This window comes from Macrosteles quadrilineatus, unplaced genomic scaffold, assembly GCF_028750875.1.
Source record: "Macrosteles quadrilineatus isolate MER2022 unplaced genomic scaffold, UCM_ALF_1.0 Scaffold_8__2_contigs__length_117827958, whole genome shotgun sequence".
Lineage (NCBI taxonomy): Eukaryota > Metazoa > Arthropoda > Insecta > Hemiptera > Cicadellidae > Macrosteles > Macrosteles quadrilineatus.
Genome location: NW_026542601.1, coordinates 64,659,285 through 64,685,698, shown reverse-complemented (window position 1 = coordinate 64,685,698; position 26,414 = coordinate 64,659,285). Strand labels below are relative to the sequence as shown.

General features: G+C 35.5%; 2 protein-coding genes across 2 annotated transcripts; both read right to left on the bottom strand.

Annotated features, from left to right (window-relative positions):
• Window positions 1–13,962: 13,962 nt before the first annotated feature.
• Window positions 13,963–15,410, bottom strand: LOC129001596 (GPI mannosyltransferase 1-like). The gene has a single exon (XM_054428951.1). It carries the CDS (start codon window positions 15,259–15,261, stop codon window positions 14,071–14,073), a length of 1,191 nt encoding a protein of 396 aa, XP_054284926.1. The 5' UTR covers window positions 15,262–15,410; the 3' UTR covers window positions 13,963–14,070.
• Window positions 15,411–16,597: 1,187 nt separating this feature from the next.
• Window positions 16,598–20,670, bottom strand: LOC129001597 (cx9C motif-containing protein 4). Its single transcript, XM_054428952.1, has 3 exons — window positions 20,358–20,670; window positions 17,670–17,779; window positions 16,598–16,907 (listed from the first exon to the last, which is right to left on the bottom strand). The coding sequence occupies exons 1-3, from the start codon at window positions 20,413–20,415 to the stop codon at window positions 16,878–16,880; spliced, it is 198 nt and encodes a 65-aa protein (XP_054284927.1). The 5' UTR covers window positions 20,416–20,670; the 3' UTR covers window positions 16,598–16,877.
• Between the last annotated feature and the right edge of the window lie 5,744 nt (window positions 20,671–26,414).

Genomic DNA, 26,414 nt, shown 5'->3' with positions numbered 1-26,414 from the left:
GGATTCTATTGTTAAATTCACTGTGTGTTAGGCCGTTTCTTAGTTGTCTAAGGGATTCTTGGTAGTATGAAACAATAGTTACACTTGCTCCTGTTGATTCTTGAAATTGTCTGAGGTTATTGAAGAAATGGGGTAACGCTACTTTATCTCTTACGCATCCAATGGGAGAGCATACGAGGTGTTTTAGCCCTTTGTTTTTAAAGTCTGTTGTCAAATCTTTGAAAGCTGTTGTGTAATCAGATATGTCCGGTTTACCATAATAGTTGGCTTTTGTAACCAAACTGTAAACGGTAGCACAATGCGAAGTGGATTGCACTGCTAAATGTGATGAAATGCAGTGGTGCGATTCTGGTCTGCCAAAGTGTCGCCTAAAGACGACTGCCACTCCTGCTGTCATGTGGCGTGGATGGTTAAAATCAGCTGAAATACTGTGTGCGAACGCTACGGATTGGTCATGCTGGTAATCTTTAATAACATCAAACATTGGTTTTTCAGTTAACTGCATTTTAGATTGGTTTGAAGCTTTAGTCTGTTCTGGATACTTTTTGCTGTAGGTCAATGATGTTGGTTGTTTATGCTCTTTATATGCGATAGAATTAGTTTGCTTAGCTACAGAAATTTGAGCTGACCTTCGTGAAATAGTGTTTATAATAACATGAGCTAGTTTAGTCCTACCTTTATTATTAATGTGCAAGCCATGTGTTGTGAAGTGGGATCTATTCATAAACTTCAGGTCAATCAGAAAAACATTGTTTAATCTAGCGACTAATTCAGCTATGTAGTTATTTACTCGCGTTAACAGATGGTTCTCAATACTATTGTAAGGCTTGTCATATCTCATAGGGATTGTTGTAATAAAAACTGGTCTATTCTTACTATGGGTCACGAGTTTACCTTCTAATTTAGAATAAATACTGTGGAAGTCATTATTCAGGCTGTCATTGCTCCCTCCTAATATTAAGAGAGGAGTGTTGAGGTTTTCGATAGAAGATGAATCGATAACTTGAATCAGAGTCGTGTTAGGTCTGACGTAACCAAACACATCTACTTTCCCAGCACTAATGTTATGGATTTGTGTAGCCAGCATCTTCCCTTGACTATCTGCACACAGGGTAATTTTCATCCTAGGGGTAGAATGTCCAAAGTTTCTTCTTCTTTCTCTTCTTGTTGTCTTCTTCTCTTCACTTCGATGAGCCTTATTTATAGGAGTTATATTAGCCTTATTTTCCTCTACAGTTATGGGACTAAGATTTGATGTCAGTTCAACATTTTCAGACATATTTTCTAGAATTCTGAATTTATTTTGAATATTTACGGGGCAAATCTCAAATTTGCTCTCCTGTAAAAGAGTCAGCTTTTTGCTTGAATTCTTGTTCTTGTTCTTAGGTGATACAGTCAGATTTTTTTTATTTACTATAGTACTCCATTCGTTATTATGGTTAACTTCTTTTGGATTATGTTCACATGTAGTTAAAATATCCTGAGTAGGTTTAGATCTATTTTCTTTAGCTTGATCCACACTTAATGGGTCATCTAATGGCTTATGCTCTAATGGGGGTGGAGCAGTTAAGTCAAAAAATGGTTTCAACATCATCTCCCTTAGTGTATCTGCAGTTACACATAGGTTGACATCACTATATAACAACGCAAGTTGACCCCGTTTAGCAATTACATTGGACTCAGTAATAACGGGGAAAAACTTCTCCCATGAATCAAGCGGAGATGGTCCTTGGATGAGCTGGATGATTACCTCAGCAAACAGAATCATATAAACGCCACAGTCGTAGTTATTCCTCTGCTGCGGAACTTTGACCACTGAGATATTACAGTTTTCAAAGACTCCAAAGTATTTCTGTAAGGAGTTTGCTATTTTCAGTGCATGGGCATAGTTGTACTCTTTTAGTGAATCAAAATATACAAATTTATTTACATCCTTTATATACAACAAAAGACTCCAGTGAGAGCCTGAGCCTCCTGGCTTATCCACAGCAGGCGAGTCATTTACTGGTATCAAAACATAAGATTTGTCAGTCAAAACGGAACCTTGAAGCAAATAGTTAATATCTTCCAGACATTTTATGGCTTGAGAAATAATTGGTTTCATGATAAAAACATTTTCATCTGAGATTATTTTGGAGGACAATAACTGGAAGTAGTGTTCAATAGCATCATCTGTGAGCCAATCTCGCTGAAGAATGGATAAACTAATTTTTTCCCTTTCAAGCAGTTGTGGCTTAAAACTCTGAACAGGTTGAAGGTCACTGACTGTAATATTATTTTCTTCATCGCATGACTCGCTAATACTAAGAATGCTTAAATTACTAGAGGGAGTGGTACTTGCCGCATTGGACCCATCTCTATCCAAATTTAACAACTTCAGAACTTTTGTCTAGTATGGAGGCTTGGGAACTAGCAATGCTACTTTCATTCATAATGGAATCATTTTTGGATTTTATTTTAATGGAACTAAAGTTAAAATCTTCAATTTTTAAATTAAGCTTGTGGTCTTCTAAGTACTTGGATAACTCTTTTTTGGAACGAAAAACCTTACCCCTCGGTGATGTGATGTAAACATCAATTTTCCCAGCACTGAGGCCTTTTTTCCTAACAACCTCAGCCCTCTTCCATCCAGAGGGAATTGTTTTATTTACATCAGAGTTCATATTCAGTTCCAATGTAAATAAATATAAAAAAAATATAAATTCAAAACAAAATTATCTTTTTACAAATTCAAAGTGTAATCAATAAAATATTAACAGACTTTATTTCCTAAAGGCTTCCATTAAAGCATGCTTCCATTCAAAACTGTATTACATATCCAATGCTGTTAGTAGCTTAAAAAATAAAAATAAGTGGCTACTCAATTCACCACTAGTACTAACTTTGTAATGGCAATATTTGTTAAAAATTATAGTTTCTTCAGTATTGTAATTCCGGTTTCAAACAGCATGTAAACAAGGAAGTAAACAAACTGGCAGATAATAGTTGTCCATGTCCCGCTCAGAGATAAAGTTGACTCATCCCAATGTAGATAAGGAAAACTCAAGCAGTGCAACCCTCTTATCTGATCTGATAAGAAACCCAGCCTATCTCTTTACCTGCATAAACTGTTGATTTCTCAGTAAAACTTTTATGTTTTTCTCATCTTACTCACAGAATAAACCCTTTTTCAGAAATATTATTTTTATAAGTCACACACTGAAATAAAACTCACACAGCTGTACACAATTGTAAGTAAACAAACTATTATTTCTTGTAAAAAACTTTAAAAAACCAGAGAGCACATTTAACTCTGCACTATTGACTTTGGGTCTTCCCCCTCTCTCTCCCCGGTTCTTCTCTCTTCGGTTTACATGCTGGGACCCTGAGTCTACCCCTCCACAATACAATAGAAATAGAATACATAATCACCTCTCTCCTTCTCATGTCTGATGAGTTGCAGCTTATGTTCCTTCCTTCTGTTGATGTCTTCCTCCAGATACTCCAGACGACAGCTGAGGCGAGATCTGTTCATCAAGTTGTGTTCCTCCAACAACTGCTCCGACTTCTTCATCCTCTCCTCGTGAACAGCTTCGATCTCCTGCAATTGTATAAATTGCTTGGTAGCTTAGTGGTCATAGTGCTAGCCCAAGAATCAAGATATTGCAAATATAAAAATTATGCGTTGTAAAAACCAGGGCCGGATCTAGACGATTTTTGAGTGGGGGCAAACTAAAATTTGCCGCCCCTCCCCCCCCCCTTCACCCACAACAAAAAATCCCTCACAAATTAAACAAAAATGGAGGGTAAAGTGGAATAGGTAGATATAACGAATTCCTTGACATAACGATTTTTTTTAAAATCCCCTAGAACTCTCCATAAGACACAATGTATATTTTACCTCTACATAACGAACAAACTATAACAACGACCTTGATTTAACGAATTTTTCGTGATTTCGGCTAAAATAAGACACCTCAATATAACAAATTTATCATTGTCAGAACCTCTACATTGCGAATTTAACCTCTGCATAACAAATTGTCTACGTCTTTCCCTCGATATAACAAATCCCCCACCCAATTATTGTTTTGGGAAAATCTGTTTCTTTATCAAATGAAATGGAAAGGTCACGTCAACGCTTGCGCTAACATTCGTCTACTCCGTTTTACATCTTTGTCTGCTGTCTCTGCGCGCGCTATGTTGCAATTGAGAACTGATTTCATTCACTGAGGACTGATGACGACGTAATGTTTAGTAAGCTATGATTGGGCGATATGGGATAACTATGGTGAATTGTACAATTTTTTTGATAAAGAAAAACCTAAGAAAGAATATAAAAACAAAACCAAAGAGAAAGAATAACAACATCGTTTTTTTAACATTCCTTTTACGAGTATTTTTACTATCCTTAAGTTGGCTATGATTATACACTTTTATAATGACTTATCTAATAATTTATTGTTTTCAATACGATTTGTTTCAACTAGCATTAGCAACACCAATGCTATAGTTAATGATTATTATTGACATTCCTCTGTTGTGATAAATCAGTACTGTACTGTAAGTAGCCTACCGGCCTATCGCGGGCAGTAGCTTACAAAACTTTCTACTGTTTTGTTTTGTTCTTTACATAATTTATGACTACGCAATACAGTGTTTGGCTAGGTTTTAGGAGGGTTAGAACAAGCTGTGATTTTAAACTTATAGTTTTTAACCTGTACCAAGGTCAATGCCATTGTCATGATTGCGCAATATTCAAGATCCCTCCCCTTTATTATGCCGGATAATTTAGGTTCTACTGTACAATTTAAACACTGTACTGTAAAGTATTGTAGCCCATGCTACTTTAATTGTACTGTATTTTAATGAGGTCAAGTCCCGACCTATATTGATCGACGCTGGTTCTGAACCTCGACTTAGCGAAATTCCTGCAAACCTAACCTCTATAGCTCTATATAACGAACCACGGCAGTGAGGCAGGGCGGCATGGCGCCTTGACAGGGATGGCGATCAGCTGAAATTATAAACAAACTTTGCTGTGCTGCTAACTATGCTATTAGGGCTCTCAGTATTTTCTACTCCGTTGCAATTTATATTGATTTCTATTGTAAAATTATTGTTTGTTTATTACGTTATGCAGTTTTGAAATTACTTAATTGACGTTCCTTATGACGTTCGGCTCATTAAAAACTTTTTACAAACTGTATTAAACAAATTTACTGCAACCAGAAATTTGCCGCCCCTCAACCCTGCCGCCCCTCAATCCTGCCGCCCGGGGCAACCGCCCCCTCTGCCCCCCCCTTGTTCCGGCCCTGGTAAAAACCCAAAACTGTAATATTTACAAATGAGTTAAAATAAGAGATTACAACTGGTAACAGGTATTTTAAAACCCATATTTGCTCTCTCATAAAACAAATGAATTATAGTTATAATGTATGTGAGTTCATTAACTAAACCAACTTTCTAAATAATTACATCTTTAACTAGAATCCCTTGAGCAAATTAGGAGACATTTTGTTTATAGTGAGATTGTACTGAGTGCAAAAAAAACAGATGTGTATTGTTTTCAAACATAAAAAACACAAGGTTGAACGTGGAGCTGAAATTCCAGTTAATACCCCCCTACGTATTTTTGGATTTTTATGACAATGTATGGATTTAAACATGACTAGTACCACTTATGCTGATTTCATGTTCTTAGTTTCTGAATCACTACTTGTAGTAAATGTAATAGTTGTTTAAATATGTTTTATTGCCGGAGTGATTTTTTTTGTCCATTTAGGCTATCAAAGGGCGTCTTCATCAGGTAACAAGGTGACAATTTTTGAGTTTCTTTGTGTGTTATTGTTTGACAAAAACTTACATGTAATTACTAAACGAAAAAATTGTAACCAAGTGGCATGATGAAGAATCCTTTTGAGAGTCGAAACCGCTATCTTAGACAGACTACAAAAATACCTACAACAGTAAAATGATTATATCTATCACTATTATATTTACTTATGCTGAATAAGGGAGAGTTTGGGGTGATTTGGATAAAAACTACCGTAGTAGGGTTTGGCGGGGGTTAAAATAATTTAATAATTTAATATTCTTGAAGGGTTTAAGTTGTAATGAATGTAAATGCGGTTGACCTTCTCTCTAAACTGCCAATCACTTTTCTCCATCTCAGCGATCAGTTTGAACCGGATGTTGATGTTGTCAGGACAGTCTAGTGGAGGCAGTCGAGACTCCCAGGCTCTCTTGCGTCTCAGTCTGTCTACGATCTCTACTTCATGTCTACCTGGTGGTAACCCCTTGCCTGCAGTCACACGTGTGTGGAAACAAATTACAAATCTCAACAGTATACAATTTGTAAATAAAAGATAAGAATTGTTGTCTGGGTATGAGTAAGTCAATCATAAATATACCATCTTTATCCAAATGCTGAATGTTTGTCACACACGCTGAATGTTTGCAGTTGTTAAGTTAAACAAATGGTATTTTACCAAAAGCTGGCTTAAAACATTAGCTGCTAGACTTAAAAATTAAATATCTAAAAAACTTTAACCCAAAATAAAAATGATGTCATCAACATACCTATCTGCTCAAAATTCAGAAGAAGAATCATGAAAATCCGTCAAGTGGCTGAATCAGAATCTTTTACAAAAAACTCATTAATGTTTTAATTTGTAATAGGACATTTTTTCAATATAAACATTGCAAAGTTCATTTTCAAGCAACCTGCAATATACATTATCTATACATACCCCAGGATAGCTGGTCCAGGTAAAGTACTTCAGGTGTAGAGGCCCCGCGGGTGGTGTATGGGGGAGTCCATGGGACAGTCTGTGCTTCACTCTCACGATAATCTGTCTGCGTAGCTCGTATCTGCGTAGCGGCACATCTGTGTAACAGACCAATAAACATTGAGGATGTAACACAATGGTCTAGTTGTAGGAATTTTGTTAGAATAGCACGCTTGCCCACCTGAATGGGAAAGAGTTCACTCCGACACAAGAAACACAAATTACACAAAATTTTAAATATTTCACTGTTACGCTGTCAGTGGACAGCATTTTCAACTAAGGTAGGTATCAGTTGGGAAGCAACCATAGCCTCCTCTAATACAAGGCTGTGGGGAGGTAAAAGTGGCAACGCTTCAGACTCAGCATACTGAAACAGCTGTTGCACTCATTTATAATGGACCGTATAGTGTTAAGTTGAAAATTATGTGTTTCATGTGTTGGAGTGAATTCCTTCCTATTCAGGTAAGCCTGCATCCTAACAATACTAGATGGATCAGACACCTGTTTTGTCCTGTAATAACCGTTAATAGGAAAGATAGGTTATTTCCAAAAAATCTATGTGTATTACAGTAGGCTATGCTCAAGAAAGACTCATGATTTGACATAGATGATTAGACTCAGATGTTTTTAACATAACTTAAATATCACAATTTAGATGCAATTTTCAATTCAAAGGAACAAAAATAATTGTAGTTGATGAGCACGGAATAAACAAATGAAAGTTATAGATTTCCAGCATTGATCAGAGATGAATAGCAATACATTGATACAGTTTTAATTAGCTGGTAATTAAACAACATTATTCTAGCTGGTACACACAATTCTCCTGTCCTACCTGGTGGGTGGTTTCTGCGCTGTAGTTGGAGGAGCTAAAAGCCCAAGTGATGCGATATTATCAAACCCCAGGAGGGGGAACCTTGAAGTCACTTCACTCGGAGCTCCATCTTTGGCTTCTGTCACTGGCCTATGGTGACAAAAAATTACATTCAATTTCATGTTAGACAAATTTTCTTAGAGAAGTAAGCTGTTACTGTAGTCCCTTCATATTTTCTTCCTATTCTCATTCTCTTAGCAGTATGGCTAGTTTTTTTTTTTTTTTTTTGCTCAGAGGATGAGAACCCAGTGAACCCACCATTCACCCTTTCAGTGATACGCGACGATATATTGTCGTGTGTCTCTTTCCCGATAAGATATAGAACAATATATCGTTGTGCGAATTTCATCCGAAAAGTGTGAAGCGACAATATATCATGCCAATCCGACTTTTGACCGTGTGAGCTTAAAGGCTCTTATCGGTTGACTCGGTTATCCTTCAAAACAGCTATGATTCCTTTTGATTCTTCATAATATCGAGGCCCAATTTATTGTTCCTTTGCACTTTTAAGATGAAAAATTTTATTTTTATATTATTACATTTTGATATTCATCTATATATTATATGTAATAGTTATGAGTTATTTACTTAGTTTAGAGTTAAGTATTCACTCACCTTCGGAAGTACTTGTAACGGTCAGTCCCTGTAACTTCAGCTGTGATTGTTCTCTCTTGAGAAATGGCTCTGAAAAGTCATATTTTTTTTAAACTAAAGTAAATTTGGACTAAAAGAGGACCCCTATGTGTTATTTAGAAACAGAGTCACAAAAAAGTTTTGAAAAGTTCCTACTATAGCCAATACAAAAGTGTTTCACCTACATGTTAATTTTAACTCATTTTAAACTGTATCAAACAAAAAAAAACCACAAGTTAATGAAGAATTATTAACGTTAGACATGTAAGACTATTGAAACTATTACTATAGATTTTGTAACAACGAAACATCAAATTTTGTAGCCACTCACCTTACCATTTTGTTTGCTGGATCAAAACTTTAAACTTTAGAGTATTAAAATGAGACCAATTTGCAATCACTTAATTCTTTCCCTGAGATAAAAAAACTAGCTGTTTCATGATTAATCATTTAGTGCAAATATGTTTGTCAATTAATTAAATACATTGAGTTATTGGTTCAAATTCAAAGGTTAAAACACATTTTAGGTTATGCAAAGCAATTTAATTTATGTGTTTATATTTATCATGTGTTTAAAATAAATGATTTCAAACTGTTATCAGTGTTTCCAATAAACCATCCAGAAGCTGATTCTTGTGACCAAACCAAGGCTACAAGAAATTAGACAAATTCTAAAAGAAAGAAGCATTGTATTTTTCTCAATTTACACTATAAGAAATTAACTATCGCTCACAAAACTGAAATGTGGAATGTTTACTACAACTCAATTCATATCTCGGTTCAGTGTGGATGTACTAATCTACTACAACTAACATTTTAACTATAGGTAACCGTTTTATCATTGAGATGTGGATGTTACTGCAGGCATATAAACATAGTGGTAAGTTTAGATAGGGGATAGGACTAGATAACTGACTCCGAGTACAATTTCTCTTGCCAAGGGACATAATTTAGCCAACCCAATGATCAAGAAATATATCAGGATCTGCTTTCAAACCATCAATGAGTACTTTTCTCAAAACTAAATGACAACCGTCATATAGAAAGGTACACTCATCCTTCGCTCATATTTCATCTTAATTGATAATGATTATTATTTTATCCTTGGACAAAGGTTCTGATTAAGGTACCCCTGTAATTGGTGTTGTACTGCAGGACTTACTTGACCTTGCCCCTATACGAGGTGTCCACATTGAGGGGAAGTTTGTGTGAGGGGCGAAGTACTAGGGTGGCTCTAGGAAATCTGACCATGTCACTGAACATGGAGTCAAAGATGGGCTGAACACTCTGCAACAACCCCATGAATCTTAATTAGGACAACTGAACCGTACAGTGTACACCATCCCAAACATACAAAATACAAAACCATTGAGTAAACTTCTCTTTCTAGGTTCTATTGTAAAATTTAGCTGATTTTTTGGTTTGTGTGTTGTGTATGTTTTATGTCAGGTTATGTTTAAGTAGCTGATGTTGACTGCATTTTTAGATCTTGTTATAATATTTTATCCTCTACCTTTCCTACCTTACTTTGTGTTATAGATTGTTAATCACGTGTTATTTATTTTGTTTATTTATTGACTGTTTGTACATAACTCCTAACATGTTTCAAGTGTTATTCTTTAGTGAAGTAAAACCTTATTCTGTCCAGGTAAATATTCTCATTTGTTAAAGATCTATTAACTATTTACATTTTAATGTCTTATTTTAATTTGTATTTGTTGGCTTTTGAAAGCTTGGGACAAAAGCTAAACTGGAATATGCCAACACTCCTTAATTATATAGGCTATTAAATATTATGTTGGTCTAGCGTTTTTGTATCACTCACAACAAGATATAAAAATATGTCATTTTATAAATAAAAATACATATAAATAAAGTGTTTTGGTTCTGTTAAAAGTACATATTTAAAGCAGCATTTTTGTAAGAGACTATAAACAGTACTATAGATAAAACATACTCCCTCAGTAGATTTCTCATCCTTATGGAACAGCTGAAGACAATTTTATTGTTAGTTCTGTACGGTTTATGTAGAGGTTGTGTTTTGTATACAATTTGTTTCCCGTTATTACAGTCATTTAAAACCTCGTTTAACCAAATAATACGATCTAAAACTTGTCCCCTAGTTAGGCTATACAACCAAACAGTAAAGCACAAATCAAGAAATTAACCCTAAAATAATAGAAACAAAATTTCGTTGACACTAGCACCCAGTGTCACCGTACATGAACTATACACGAAAAACGTGCTTCAAAATTTACAATGGGATGAGAAGTCTTTTGTGTTGGTTAGTCTCTGACAGTACTTACAAATTCAGATGAAGACTGTAGCGATTCATGTGCAGCTCTGTAATAATCTTTAGGTCCGGAAAATGTGAATAGAGGATCTGAAATGGGATATAGAACATGATTTTGAAATATTTGGCTACAAATGCTAAGGTTTTAGGAATGCTAGAATAGGAAAAGCTTTTACTTGCTTATACTAACACTCTAGCATTTACTAAGCATGCAGATTTAACTCAAAACAGTTTTAAAAATTTGTTGGTACCCTACGATAAAGTTATTTATATTTCTGTTCACATTTCAATATTTCTAACTAATCTTATCTAAAATTATGCTTTCAACGGAATTCTTTTGCGATAACTTAAGGATTTTCCCGAGAAGACTTGACTTTCTGAAATTTGTTTTATGTTAATCATACTATGTGAAATGAACCCGTTTGTAATTAAATTTACAACATTTAACATTTTATGTTTTCTGTAAATTATAGCATTATGATAAATGGGGAGATCCTTATAACTTTGTTAAATGAGATCTCTAACCAGTAACCACAGAGAAAAGCAAAACTTATCTTCCATTATCTTCCTTGTAGACACACACTTACCATAAATGTAATCCAAAGGTCTAGAAGCTCTGTGTTTTTCTGCACTGAAGCAATGTTGTTTTGGGGCAGACACTTTCATTTTTGTTTGATTAAAGTGCAATAGTAAGCAATAGGTTTCACCATACAATGAGTGTGATCTTGAGCGTTGGCTTTAATACAAGAAAGAGAAGAAAGTAGACCCATCCAAATATCTACAGGTTGCTATGGTAATCAGTTGATGGGTCAATGTCTTGATGAAGCAGATCATCCAGTGCAGCTTTGTAAACTGTGACTTTTAGTCTGATGTAGAATATTTCTCTTTAGTTAGACTGGGAGAAACTTGGTTTTTTACTCATCGTGAAAATGTTCTCAACACTTAAATAATACAGAAGATGTAAATCTTAGTTAAACATTTGGCCTCAAGATAATTTTGAAAAACATGAATTTATCTAAGTATATAAAAGGCAAAGCCCTCACTGACTCACTCACTCACTCATCACTAATTCTCCCTTTTGCCATTTACCTAGGAGGCTGAAATTCGGTACATCGATTCTTTGGGCATTAAATAGGAAAACTAAGCAGTTTTTATTCTGATCGGGCTTTCGGGCTCCGCCCCAGTGGCTCTGGAGTTTCCCATGTTAACCTTATGATTTTTCATATTTAAAAGTAATTAATGAATCTTAACAGCTGTTTCAATTAAACAAGTTGGTTCTGTTCTATGATGGTCAATAGCATTAAAGTTACAAGGATTACCCACAGGGTGCAGCAAAATTTTTTTTTTTTATTTATGACAACAGCTAATTTGCAACCGAAAGGTGAGTGAGCGTAGCGAACGAACTTCAACCTGGAGGCGAGTTAGCGTAGCGAACGAGCTAACCTGAAGGCATGTGAGCGCAGCGAACGAGCTCCAACCCAAAGGTGAGTGAGCGTAGCGAACGAACTTCAACCAGGACGTGATTGAGCCATGCGAATTCTTGTGAAGTTAAACGGGGCAAATCCCGCGGGTACAGCTAGTCTAAATATATAAAAGGCAAAGCCCTCACTGACTCTCTCACTCACTCACTCATCACTAATTCTCCCTTTTGCCATTTACCTAGGAGGCTGAAATTCGGTACATCAATTCTTTGGGCATTAAATAGGAAAACTAAGCAGTTTTTATTCTGATCGGGCTTTCGGGCTCCGCCCCAGTGGCTCTGGAGTTTCCCATGTTAACCTTATGATTTTTCATATTTAAAAGGAATTAATGAATCTTAACAGCTGTTTCAATTAAACAAGTTGGTTCTGTTCTATGATGGTCAATAGCATTAAAGTTACAAGGATTGCCCACAGGGTGCAGTACTATTTTTTTTTTTATTTATGACAACAGCTAATTTGCAACCAAAAGGTGAGTGAGCGTAGCGAACGAACTTCAACCTGGAGGGGAGTTAGCGTAGCGAACGAGCTAACCTGAAGGCATGTGAGCGCAGCAAACGAGCTCCAACCCAAAGGTGAGTGAGCGTAGCGAACGAACTTCAACTAGGACGTGATTGAGCCATGTGAATTCTTGTGAAGTTAAACGGGGCAAAGCCCGCGGGTACAGCTAGTTATATATATATAGCCTATGATTTAGTGGATGGTGGTTATGATACCTACTGGCCTGTGGGTTTGAGATGTCTCTGTTTCATTGCATCCAAGCAAAAACTACAGTTAGGCTAAGATATTTAACTCTTATTAGTGAACTTCACTTCAGTAAACATTGATTCAACAAACTGTAGCTTTAACAAAGATTTTATTGCTTTTTTGTGTACTTTCAGAATATCGTTCAAGTTTTCCTTTATTGTCGCAACATGAATATAGATTCCATGGGACTGTATGTCAGACCATGTTTACAAGAGGCAAGTAGGCAGGCTTGTTACCTCAGGCAGGTTGTTTCATGTAACCTAAAATACACTAACTTAGGCAAGTATCATGCCTGCCTCCTGGCCTCGTGTAATTTTGCACATGGTTTATCTTTATAAATTAGCCCAAAACATTAGTTCAGCCTTTTTTGTTTTTGTGCACAAATAGCTGTTACCGTTACTTGAATAAACATGTACTACTCTGCCAAAACAAAAACAAATTAATTAGATTTGTCGATACAGGAAAGGGTAAAAGTCAATGTTAGTGAAACATACGATGTGGAATGATAATAAACAGACACAATTTTTATAGTGATGCAATAATATTGTAATCAATTGGGACTCTTTACTTGGCGTCCCCACCTCATAATAATAATTGAGCAAAATCAGCTGACAAATTTTAATGTCAAAAAAATTAACAGCTGATGTCTCAGATCCAGCTGATTATTTTTTGCCTAAGAGTGTATCACTCTTTTCACACTATATTATTGTTTCCAAGGTTCGGTTGACAGTACGATTTTACCCTGTCCATATGTTTATTTCAAATTACACTGGTTTCTGACCATAGGGCGACATCAATTTGTTTACAACGTCACAACAAACAATACCCACGCTGCAGCAAACCTGTAGACTAAACGGATTTCATTTGCCTGATTTGATTTTTCACTTAAATCTATTTAAATAACATTATAAAAATTAGTCCTACCCAAGTTTGCTGCAGCAGAGAGTGTAATGAAGTGTAAAATATTAATAGCTTAGTATAAAATAAATAAATTTGCCAAGATTTATCAAAATATATCCATAAACAAGCAAACTACAAACAATTTACTTATTCTCCATAGAATAACATTTCAAGTAACAATTTTGGAACAAACGGTTTGAAAATAGACATTTTTACTGGAGCATGACAAAAAGGTTTATATAGGTAGGGGGAAATATTAGTCAAGTATCAAATGTGATCTTTTAATTAACAAACAAAATGTATACAGCACATTTCATCAGTCTAACTTACCGTACTACCAAACGGGTTAGTATAAAAGACCTCACACTGTTTCCTTCATTCCTGTTTTTTCCTTGGTTGGTAAGACGTAATCAGTCGAGCCAAAACCGCCATGTTGGCACAGAAGAATGCGATTCCTTGCAGCCATATGTACATAAATGTGTTCCTTCCTTTAAACTCGAGCCAGTATGCAGGCAACAACCAGGCGAGTTGAGCTGCGAGCCACAGGAAGGCGAGAGTCGCACATTGTGTCTTCCCAATCTTCAAGTGCGGCAAACACAGCGGCAAGAGAGACAGGAACCAGATGAAGTACTGACATGTGAGTACAGAGTTGTATGCGACCATGACAACTGCTTGACACAACAAGCAGAACAGTAGGTCACGCGAGGAACCGTACAACAGAGAAAAGTTGAACAGCAAAATCAGTTGTGGTGCTAAAGTCAACACCCGTTGATAAATATTCGTGGAAATGAAGTAGGACAAGTACTGTTGGTAAAAATAAACAGAGAAGTTGTGCCTGATGTCGCGCCTTCTTAAATGAAACAGAAGACTTTCGTCCAAGTAAGTGTAACCATACAGCTTATAAAACATGAAGGTAAGCCAGCTCAACGCCAGGACACAACCAAAAACTAGTTTTAGTCTTTTTGAGTTGGGAATAAATAGCTTTATTATTTTTGAAAAAGATGTTTTTGAGCATTTGTAATCCGACGGGATGGAAGAATACATCGCCAAACTGAACGCAATAGGATACAGGCGAGTGTGTATAGCAACCCCGTGAATAACTCCTGCTAAAAAGTAGTTTTCTTTCTTAAGAAACAGAATCGTTAAAATCACTAAGACAGCTGCTAAAGAGTCCCCATTGCCTCTAGTGGAGATGACGATTGCTAGAGGATTGTAAAGCCAAGCCAAAGCACACTTTACACACATACTCTCACTCACGTTTGGATACTGTAAGGAAACTATTTTCTTTATTAGAATCGCAACAACTACATCCAGTATTGAAAAAAGGAATTTCCCCCAGGCAGGGTGAAAAAACACATTGGGAGTCAACATGTACGCTATCAGTGGAGTATATCTGTATGTGTACCTTTCGTACGGCGACTCACTTTTGAACACATGCCTGGCTGCGTCGGTAAAAACTTTGTAGTCAATGTCCGTGTACTGAACTTCAGACACTTTGTCTTGAATTTCAGCGTAGCAGATCAGCAGCAAACGAGCTGTTAGACCAATTCCTAAGTGGGCTAACATTTTTGGTTTAGACTAGAATTTACGTTTTCAACACTAATGTTCTTCACACCACTCAATATAGCACTACAGTTTTATTTTAAACTACAGTTTCACTAAGAGGTTCACACCCTAGTTCCCATCTTAGCAGCAGCTTTCATGACGCATCGCTTGAGTTGCTCAAATTCTTGTTGGCAGCAGTCCTTCTTCAGATTGTCTTGTTTTGCAGAGATGCATGCAGCGTAAGTAGCTCCTTCAGTCTTACACTCGGCAATCAACTTGGGAAACTTGAGCATTCGAGCACGAGCCTTCGTAACAGACTCCATTCTGAAAAAAGTTCTGACGATGTAATACAGTTAGTTAATAACTTGAACAAGAATACCTACAACTGACTTTTGGTTACTAAAGTAGACACAGATGTACTGGCTTTATGGAACAGCTGCCACCAATCATTTATTTAAAAAGAACAAAGTTGAATGAGCCAGTCTAAAATTATAATTTTACCTTATTATTTGCCGATAGATTGAGATAGTTGTTGAAGTGACCTAAAAGATGCCATGGTTTGCAATAGGTCAGTTATGTTGGTTTGACTTGGTTAAAAGACTGCATATTCAACCAAAATCATTAATTAATATCGTCATAGTCAACTATTGGTAGCTCGATCCTGACAACTACGTCCATTTTGACTCTAAAACTGGCGACAACTTTAACATGGGAATGGAATTTATACTTCTATCGATAGTCAAAGCTACAATCAATACATTACTTCAGACAAAAGCTTTAACAGTAACAAAAGTAGGCCTATATAATTTACTATGGCTTTTCATACAGTATTATCAAAGGCAAAGCAAAAATAATGCCACTCTCCAGGTAAATCTTAAAACAAGCAACAAGATTTGTATCATGGATTGAGTGATCAAATATTGTATTTACATATGTCTTTAATCGACATTTGTATGGAGTATGCGTTTTGATCTTAGGCCATCATCAGCACCTGGTCATACGCTAGGTTTAATTGCACCTTGGCTGTTTTGGTGTTTGAGAGGCTGTGTTAGTTAATTGATAGATTTATTTTCACACAAACATAAAAATACAACACGGGACAATGAAAAGAATAACTGACGTAGCTGCCGCAGCATTAATGCAGCCAAGATGCAAGTAAACCTAGCGTATGACGAGGAGCTGATGATGGCGCAAGGTCGAAACTCATTTAGAGAAATTTTGATTGAAGATGTAAGTAATTACAATAAATACTTTTTAGCTAAATAACTTATGCATTTTGGATGTTCTTGTAAAAAAAATTGACAACTTAAATCATCAACTACTTACAAGTCTACATTTTGTGCCAGCTTACCTATTTTACAGGACGAGGGTGCAATTGAATATCAGCACGTTTCAATGGTTTTTGGTCTGTATAGTAGAGATATGTGTCGTATAATGGTTTGCTGAGGACTGTGAGCAGACCGAGCCCTGCTGCTACAAACTGGAGGTGTCTCGTATATCTGTATATAAACGGCAAATCTTTCACTCGAGCACGTCTCACATCTATCTTCTTCCCCGATAAATTAGGATTCTCTTCCTTATGAAATTCAATTTCATCAACTCTCCCAAAAAACGACTTTTTCTCTTTCCAGGGACTACTAGGATTTTTGTTCATCCTTTGCTTGGTGCTGAAACAAAATTACAGAAAGATTAAAAGATGCAGTGCTTGACGGTTAGACGTTTTGAAAAGAAAAAGGCAATACACTAAAGAGGGAGTTACTGAAGGATAGGTATGGTGAATGTTAAAATTGAGTTCTCCTAGCACATTGATACATGTATACAAAGAGAAAGAAAGAGAATGTATACAAAGAGTTTTTTGGGGTGAAACAAAAAATTGTAAAGAAGACCTTTAGGGAAATACAGAAAATGGGAGATTGTGCTGAACAGATTCCTTTGTTGGCAGCAATATTTACCATGTTCCATCCATAGGCTAGTTATTCCCAAGTGCACATTGGTGACATATACCCTTACTAATTGCTGGAATTAAAGGAATTCACCTATGCTGGAGCAATATTTTTTCAAATCTAACTTAAAGCAGGAGCCAAAACCAACAATAGGCCTATGCGTATTAACGCATATACTTGAAAGATTTTATAGCTTTAATACTACAGTACCTACTTTATTTTACTTTAACACTTTACTTTGAGATGGCGACCTCACAAATATGTAGGTATTTTAAGCCAAGTATGAAATGGAGATGAGTGTAGGATGAGTGGCGCGATCTCGTAGTTGACTAAGGCCGACTTGTTAGTGACTAAGGTTGAAATATTCTTTAGACACAGCTTTTAATTAATAGCGCATACAGCCAACTAATGGACCTACAGTTAATAGTGGATACCGAGCTAATGTTCAAATTAACTAACAACAATGTGAACAAGTAGGGTACTAACCAAATCTGTCTTAATTCCTGAGCAGGATGTTGAAGCTGATCCCCACTTAACACAGCAATTCCTCAGATATTCTATGAACTGTGTACATTTCTCTTCTTGAAAATTGTTCTCTGAAATAAAGAAAACATTACCGTACTAAACCTCTTGATTTTTAGCCTGGCTACTCAAAAGTTAAATCGGTTACTAACTCTGCTGGAAGTCACTTTATTCTTTAACTCATTGACAACAGTGATGTTTTTAATTTCTCTCCCAATAATATATTTTTTTAGGTTAACTTAAGTTATGTCCTTTTACGTCTTTTAACATACGGTACCTATTTATTTCTACATGATATGATATCTGTGTTCTCCCTTGAACCAATCTAAATAGATGCAATAAAAAGGTTGTTAAAATGTTTATTGTGGACATTTTCCATCACGATGGTAAAAAACAATGGCCTCCATCATGTTAGCCTATAGGCCTACAATGTTAGCCTACAATGTTTTGGGATCTGGAATCTTATCCCGTCCTCAGGTGAAAAAAAAACAAAAACTTAACTAACACATTACAACTAACAATACCTACACAAACGCCCAACCTAAGTTGGAATACACTAGGGAGGGTAGCAGTCAAAAAATATGCACTGTATAGCAGTCAAGTAGGCCTAACGTAATGATACAAAAAATCGAAATAAAAAAAAATTTAAACGCCTGGAGATAGGCTACTATGGATTAATACCTGCAGGCATAACTTATAGAATTTCATAAAAATTGGATGACAGGTGTAGTCTGTATCTCTGTACACATTCACACATACAGACACAAAAATAAGTACCTACACACACAGACATCACTTCAAAAACCACTTTTTTGGGCCCAGGAGGTCCAAAACGGGCCTCTCAAAACTCAAACTCAAAAATCTTGATGAAAACAATAGGCCTACAGTATTTTCTCCATGTAATGGGGAGAAAGTAAAAGGTAAATTCACTAAATGGGTAAGCCTACAGTTTCTTAACTAGGGGCAATGCTTATACTGTATCGATTGAAATTATCGATTCAATTACTAAACCTTCATTCGTTTTTTTCATTATCAGCAAGTTTAGTTAAGTTTAGTTTAAAGGTTAGGTTATGAGTTTAATTTTATAATTTATAGAGTTAAAAGGATCAATTATTAATCAATATTTTCAATTCGATAGTTTTAATTGATATTAGCATAAGTTAACCCATTCGATGCTAGAATATTTTTAGAGTTATTTACTTATTTTGTCCGAAAAGTGCTAGGCTTGCGACGGGGACAAGGTCTAGTGTGGGAGAAAAAAAATACCGGTATGTAAAAATAAAATTTTTTATCTCAAAAGTGATAAGGAACGATAAATTGGCCCTCAATCGTATGAGGGGTTTTTATTCCGTATAGGTGCCCCCAAACGAATTTTTAATTTTGATATCTTACTTTATAGTTTTTTACCTCCTGAATCCAAGTATAGGCTACCATTATTTTTCACCGCTGATGAATATTTCTCAAGATATCGCCGTAAAAACATACAAAATTACAATAAACAAGGTAGGATGGATAACATTTACAAAGTGGAATGAACTGTGGGTAACTAAGCCTACAGCTGACTGTTTTCAACCACACGACAAGCAACTGGAAGTAACAACTTTTGAACTTTATTAACTCACTCTGATTCTATAATCGGCATTATGCCTAGTGACGTCATTTTACTTCATACTTTGTCACTTCCAAACTATGCTAACTTTGCTTAACTATGATTGAAAACAATCAGCTGTTGGCTTACTTAACCCATAGTTCAATCCACTTGTAAATGTCATCCATCCTACCTTGTTTATTGTAATGTTGTATAGCCTATTATTACGGCTATATCTTGAAAAATAGTCATCAGCTCTGAAAAATAATGGTATATTTGGATTCAGGAGGTAAAAAACTATAAAGTAAGATATCAAAATTAAAAATTTGTTTGGAGGCACCTCTACGGAATAATTACCATATGAGGAATCAAAAGAAACCACCACTGTTTCGAAACAACAACCAAGTCAACCGATATGACCATTTAAACTTACACGATCAAATGTCATGCCGGAACAATATACTTATCGTCGCTTACCGTTTTTCGGATGAAAAACAAACGATAACTTATATATCGTTCCATAGGACTTTTCAGGATAAAGATGCAAAACAATAGGTCTTATCGTTGCATAGCACTGAAAGGGTTAAAAAAATGTACCCCACTAAATAGGCCCTACCTTGTGTGTCATTGTCATAACTAAAAACCTAGCCTTAATGCTGCAGTGATATTAACGTAGCCCAGTTAATAAACAGTACAGAAACAGCCTAGGTGAGTGGCTCTCTAGTAGAAATAGCCTTACTTAGCGTAAATTATAGCATAAAAAATAATATTTGGCCAATTTAAAAGTTATATTGAGAATGAACGTTTCATCCTCTCTGTGGAACTTTAGCCTACCTAAGTTACCCGAATAGGCGCTATGGCCTATCAGTTTTAACTTAAGCAATTATTCTCTGGATAGCATTTTCACGTAAAAGCTTTCATGAACAGAGGCGATTGTAGGAACGGAAGTCTTATTACCTAATAATCGGAATTTATAACCTAATAATTGGAAGTCTTAAATCTAGCCTAATAATCTAGCCTGGGATGTGTAAAATCTTATTGAAAATATTCACAGGAAAACGAACCTTTTAAACACTTCTGAATCGCACACGCATGAATTTTACAAGGATCTTTCTTGTTCATGAATTAATTTGCTTTCAACACCAATAAATGTCACGGGCTTAGGTTAGGTAGGTGTTCACGTTCGTTCACTCGAATAATAGCACTAACAAACACTAACATTCATAGTCGTACTACTAAAAAACGCAAGTCTAATAAAGAACAAAAGTTGTTTTAAATAATGACGTCACATTTTACAGTATAAATAAAAATTATTACTAAGCTAACATTTCATATCGCCGTTAAGTTAGAGAAGTCTGGTTTTTTCCACCCCACACACAACACAAGTTATGATGACTTTTATGACGACATGACAAAAAGACCGACATCTGCCGTCTGCACTGCACTCGAGCTGAGACAAACCGTGAGTTTCGGTTTCGACTTACCAATACAACTCAAATGTCAATACCATAGATTAAATATTCTCCCCCTAGGATTGTTTTTCTTATAGATCAGCTGAAGACAGTTTTTTAAGCTTTACTTGGTCTGTTGGTTTGTGTAAAGATTATTTATATATACTAAGTTATTTGTTTCATTAGTTTTTTAGAAATTTAGATATCGTGGACGTCAAATCAACATCATCGCATGATCTCCCGTGACGCGATCACGGCCAAATTCTGACCATCATCAACATCATCCACTGTAACGAAAACATTGTCATCGTCTTCCGTAATTGTGGCAAAATCATTAATATCTCCCACGGTCTTGTCATGTAGACGTTGTGTCAACTGTGATCGCGGAAAAATTCTAAACATCTCCCGTGGGGGAAACAGGCAACCGGTAACCGGTCGGTGGGGCACACGGGAGGGATTATGGCTAACATATCTTGTAGTGCCAGCGTTCGCCGCTAGAACCGCTAAGTTGAAAAAATTGAAATTAATTTTATACATTTTAGCTATAAAATTAACTTTTTAATTATAAAATAATTTTTTTAATCATAAATTAATTTAAGATTTTTTATTATAAAATTTAACTGTCATAACCTAACCTAACCAACCAAACTTGCTGATAATATAAAAAGATATAGGAACAGGATAAAAATCAATTGAATGTGTACTTATAATTTTTAATTATAAAATTAATTTTAAAATTTAGTATTATAAAATTAACTATCATAACCTAACCAATCAAACTTGCTGATAATATAAAATACCCCCGCCGCAGCAAACCTGCCGACTAAGCGAATTTCCATTTGTCTGAATTGATTTTCAGTTAAATATATTTTAAAAACATTAGGTTTAACGAGTACCTAGGTTTGCTGCTACAAGAAAACTAATAAAGTGTGTTTTTGAGTAAAATATTGATAGCTTAGTACAAAATAAATAAATTTGCCAAGTTTGATCAAAATATATCCATAAACAAGCAAACTACAACATTTGACAATATTCTCCATAAGAATAACATGGGAATTTTAAATTTACAATTTTTTAAATTTTCTCCGTTACTAACAATCGAACAAAAATACTTTTACATACTAAATTATTTGTTTTTTTAAGCTCTTTAAAAAGGTCTAAAGAGAAATCGGGAAATTTTGTGTTTTGAGGGTCAAAAGTGAGAAAAACCAATTTTTACCCTATAAAACCCCCCGTAAAGCCCCGTTCCCATGGTCCGATCGTGCTGGTTCGCGAACTCATTCAAGTTTATCCCGCTTTACACCTTTAAACCAAATTTCATCAAAATCGGACAAAAATTACTCAAGTTATCGCGTTCACGGACGTATATATATATATATATAAATAAGTCTATATATATATATATATATATATATACATATATAAAAATTTGAACGAATGGTGTTTTTGGCCTCTGGGGACATCAAAATGAAAAAGTAAATCGGTCCCGGGTCTAGGTCTTACCGTGCCACCTACGGTAATAGCTACTTCCCTATAGGGAAATTCGCTAAAAGATATGAAATAAAAATCGAATATAGGTTTACTATTAAAAAAAAGTACTGTTCATAAATAAAATTATAAATGCTTCAAATTCTAAGTTAAGAAGTAATCGCATTCAAAGCAAAATCTTTGGCAAAAATATAGTTCCCAGGATGATTTCGAACTGAAAGTCCGAAACGCTACCAACTATGCCACGATCGCCGCTGGAGCTGGAAACACATCGTCTCGTTACGGTAATCGTGTTGCCTCAAGAGAAGACATTAGCCACTATGACGTCACCACACCTTTAGCCATCGTCCCTCCCGTATGCCCATTTAACCGGCGGTCCTAATCTGGGGGAGAGCACAAGTTCACATGTACAGAAACCTTATACTGACGTCATAAATATCGAATGTATATATCGATTGTACCGGGTGGTTACGGGTTTGTCTTCGGGATGTAAGTATCGGTTGCACCGTCATGTCAAAACATGTCAAAGTTACAATTATTATTTCACTCTCTTCTAGAATCGATAATAATTCCTGTAATTCGTCTACTTTAATTACAGTTATTGTATTATTGTGGATGCTATGAAATAAATTCTTAGTATTCAACGTCCTGTGAACTCAAGTTTTTATTTTATAAGTCAGGTAAATACGAAAACAATTGCAAACATCTTAGATGTTCAATCCAAAGTATCAGTAATTATTTTATTCCCAGCCTGTAACGAATATTATTGTATTTTCTACTATTTGATTTATAATGGATAAACTACCGAGAGTATTCAATTCGTCAAATAAAGTGTTACAACAAAAAACCCCTTTACTTATTCGGTGCAACCGATACTTACATTCCGAAGAAAAACCCGTAACCACCCGGTACAATCGATATTCGATATTTATGACGTCAGTATAAGGTTTCTGTACATGTGAACTTGTGCTCTCCTAATCTGGGACCGAACCCTTTTACGCTTCAGTCCGCACATAAAAGCGTCTGAAGCATGTTTAATTACTTATTGCAAACGGAAATGGTGGCAACGTCCTGTAATCCAACTACTAGGAGGTCACGAATTGTGGAAATTCATAGGCATGCACTGTGGATATGATACTCCCTGGTGTGGATTAACGTCCGCACTAGATGAGTACCGGTACTACTTTCTATGGTCGGCATTTCATTGAAAAGTATTAAAGTATTAAATGAAATACCCCTGCCACAGCAAACCTGCTAACTAAGCGAATGTCAATTTTTTCCAATTGGATTTACACTAAAATATGTCCATTCCATAAACACGCAATTAATATATTTAAATATAAATTAATGTTACATTAATTCCATACTAAAATATCATTAATTAAAATTTAAGCTTTAGGTTTGCTGCTATGGGGAAGGTTTAAAAAGTGTTTTTTCGACCAATGTTAAAATATAAGCTGAATGGTTTAAGTTACCTGGCTTCGTCAAGTGATCCTTCTTCAGTATTACACTACTATAGTTTCGGACTTGAAAATAAGTCCATCTTCAGGTTCACAAAAACGTCAATAGGTCATCTAACCAATTTGGTTAGATTCGTCGATACACATAAAACACATACACGAACACGAAAAACACAAAAAACGAATATAATATAGTAATAACTGGCCAGTGTAATTAATCACGGGGGACACGTGTGGCGACGCCGGAAGATGAGTCATGACTAAAATAGTATAGTAATGTTAAAATATAGTATAGGCCTAGGTTGAAATAAAATTTGCCGAATATGTGATCAACATAAACAAGCAAACTATAACAGTTTACTTAATTTGCATAAGAATAACACATGGGAATTTATGTATAATTTTTTAGTTTTCTCTGTAACAAATATCCATACAAAAACACTTCAATGTACCAAATTATTTATTAATTTTTTTCAAAGCTCTTTAAAATAGTTTACAGATAAGTTGGAAAGTTGTATGTTATGAGGAGTGAAAAATGGGAAAACAAATTTTCACCCCATAAAATCCTGGTCCATGGTCCATGGTCCGATCATGCTGGTATGCAAACTCATTAAAGTTTATTAAGCTGGGGTTTCCTAGGTGCGGAAGCGGAGAGCAGAGAGAGGAACGGGGAGATGAGCAGAAAAGAAATGGCATTCCGCTCCGCTTCTTACCTAAATGTGTGCTAAAAGTGGAGTCCGCTCTCCGCGTTCCTCTCTCCGCTTCAGCGCCTAGGAAAATCCAGCTTAACGCTCTGACCCTTCAACCAAAATTTCTTGGAATTGGACCAGAATTAATTAACCCAAGTTATCGCGTTCACGGACACATATTATATAGAACATTTAAAAAAAATAATGTTTTTAGCCTCTGGAGACATCAATATAAAAAAGTAAATCGGTCCCTAGATCTTACCATGCCACCTTGCTACTGTACTTCCCAATCGGAGAATCAGCTAAAAACTGGTCACTGAAAAAGAAGAGCTAGTTTTTATTGTCTTGATGATGTATGTGATGTATGTCCTGTTTTGTTTAGGTTTCACTCTCACGCTTCTTTTAACCTTCATGAGCCAACACAGCAAACAATAAAGTAATAGTGGTCCTCCTAGTTAAATCTCTATGAACCAAACAATTTGTGCCTCCATTTCCCAAATAACAGTAACCATAAATAAACAAATGGGCTCAACCGTTTGGCACCTCACCTCTCTGTCGTATGCTTGGACTCTTCTGGAAGATGTTCACAAGTTTTGGACGTTTTTAAGAATTTATTCATACTCGTATTATTATTTAATGTATCCAGAGCCTTAACATAATACAAATTCATGGGTGCTGGAACTGGAACTTTGTTCGACACTAGAAAAATGTCCTACCAGCAGCTTGTTGAAGACAAAACAGGTGTTAATTTGTCAGGCACAGAGGTGAATTTCAATTGTAAAAGCTGAGCAAACTTAAGGTCCCTAACTGGACTGTGTGTTACGATTTGACACACACCAGCTGTTTGCTTGCAGGTGTGCTTGGCTTGGGTAGCAACTACAGCAAGAAAGAGGACTCCTCACCCTTTGGCTCTGCTGCTGCTTGTTTAGGATAATGCTCCCTGGGAAGTATGCACTTGCCATGAGCTTTGGGTTGTTGTACAGTAAGGTTGTAAGTTATACCCACAGGCTCCTCCTTTTGGATGTTCAGCATAAAGGAGCCTGATGTTCAAATCCACCCTGATGCGTTATTGGTTTCGTAAAAACTGACTATGGACCGAGCTTAATCCTAGGCCAACTCAATATCATCTTAGCCTTTGCAAGAACACCTGGCATATTTTAGAAACAGATAAAATTATTATTTCTATATTTTATTTTGAAAACTGAGTTTAATAAACTGTTTAATAACTGAGTATAATAAACATTGCCTATTAGACACAGTAACAATAAACTTAAATATAAGTAGCTTAATGTTATCCATATACATGATTTTACATGATACTTTTAACATTTTATGACTATTTAATTTTTTTATTTTGATGGAAGATTCTATTGTAAATTTGTCAAATTTGTTATTAAAAATGATTTATTATTATTTGTTGTTAAATTTGTTGTTGTTTGGTTGGGTTTTTGATATTTTTGATATGCCACATTTAGTTATTACTGTGGTAAACCTGTAATGACAACTGACCTGCTGTATATGGTCTAAAAAGCTCTCATTTACCAGAAAGCTTTAATAATACTGTCAAGCTCTCTCTTTAGGATACTGCCTCTTAAGGAGTAGGTACTCTGCAGAAGATCTTCCATTTCAGAGAATTAATCATGAGATTGGGCGGGAAAGGCTTGTGAATTTAGAAAGAAAAATAGGTACTTTGTATTTAAAAAAAGCCATGAACTATTTTTAATGCTTAAACTCTTTGTAAAAATACTGTAACATTTTAAATGGAGGAGTAAAATAACACAGAACACAGCAAATAAGAACAGTACTGTTACTTTAAAGTAGCTGACACACATTTTAAGATCAAACCTTCGATTTTATAAACAGCATCTGTGATATTCTCGCTTGTCACTTGTAATTTGTAGTCCAGTAATGAAAAACTAAGCCACAATATTATTGTAAACAATAGTGAACAGTGTTATAGTACCAAACATAAAGGAACTACATAAGGCACCAAACACACAATAATAAATTAATGAAAAACTATATTTACTGTA

Bases quoted from the DNA above. Each gene is read 5' to 3' on its own strand.
- LOC129001596 (XM_054428951.1), bottom strand. From the start codon at position 15,261: ATGTTAGCCCACTTAGGAATTGGTCTAACAGCTCGTTTGCTGCTGATC.
- LOC129001597 (XM_054428952.1), bottom strand. From the start codon at position 20,415: ATGAACAAGAAAGATCCTTGTAAAATTCATGCGTGTGCGATTCAGAAG. The intron at 17,780-20,357 runs GTTCGTTTTCCT...TCTTTATTTCAG, and splicing joins GATTCAGAAGTGTTTAAAAG to AGAACAATTTTCAAGAAGAG. The intron at 16,908-17,669 runs GTTAGTACCCTA...ATTTTGTTTCAG, and splicing joins CAGGAATTAAGACAGATTTG to CACCAAGCAAAGGATGAACA.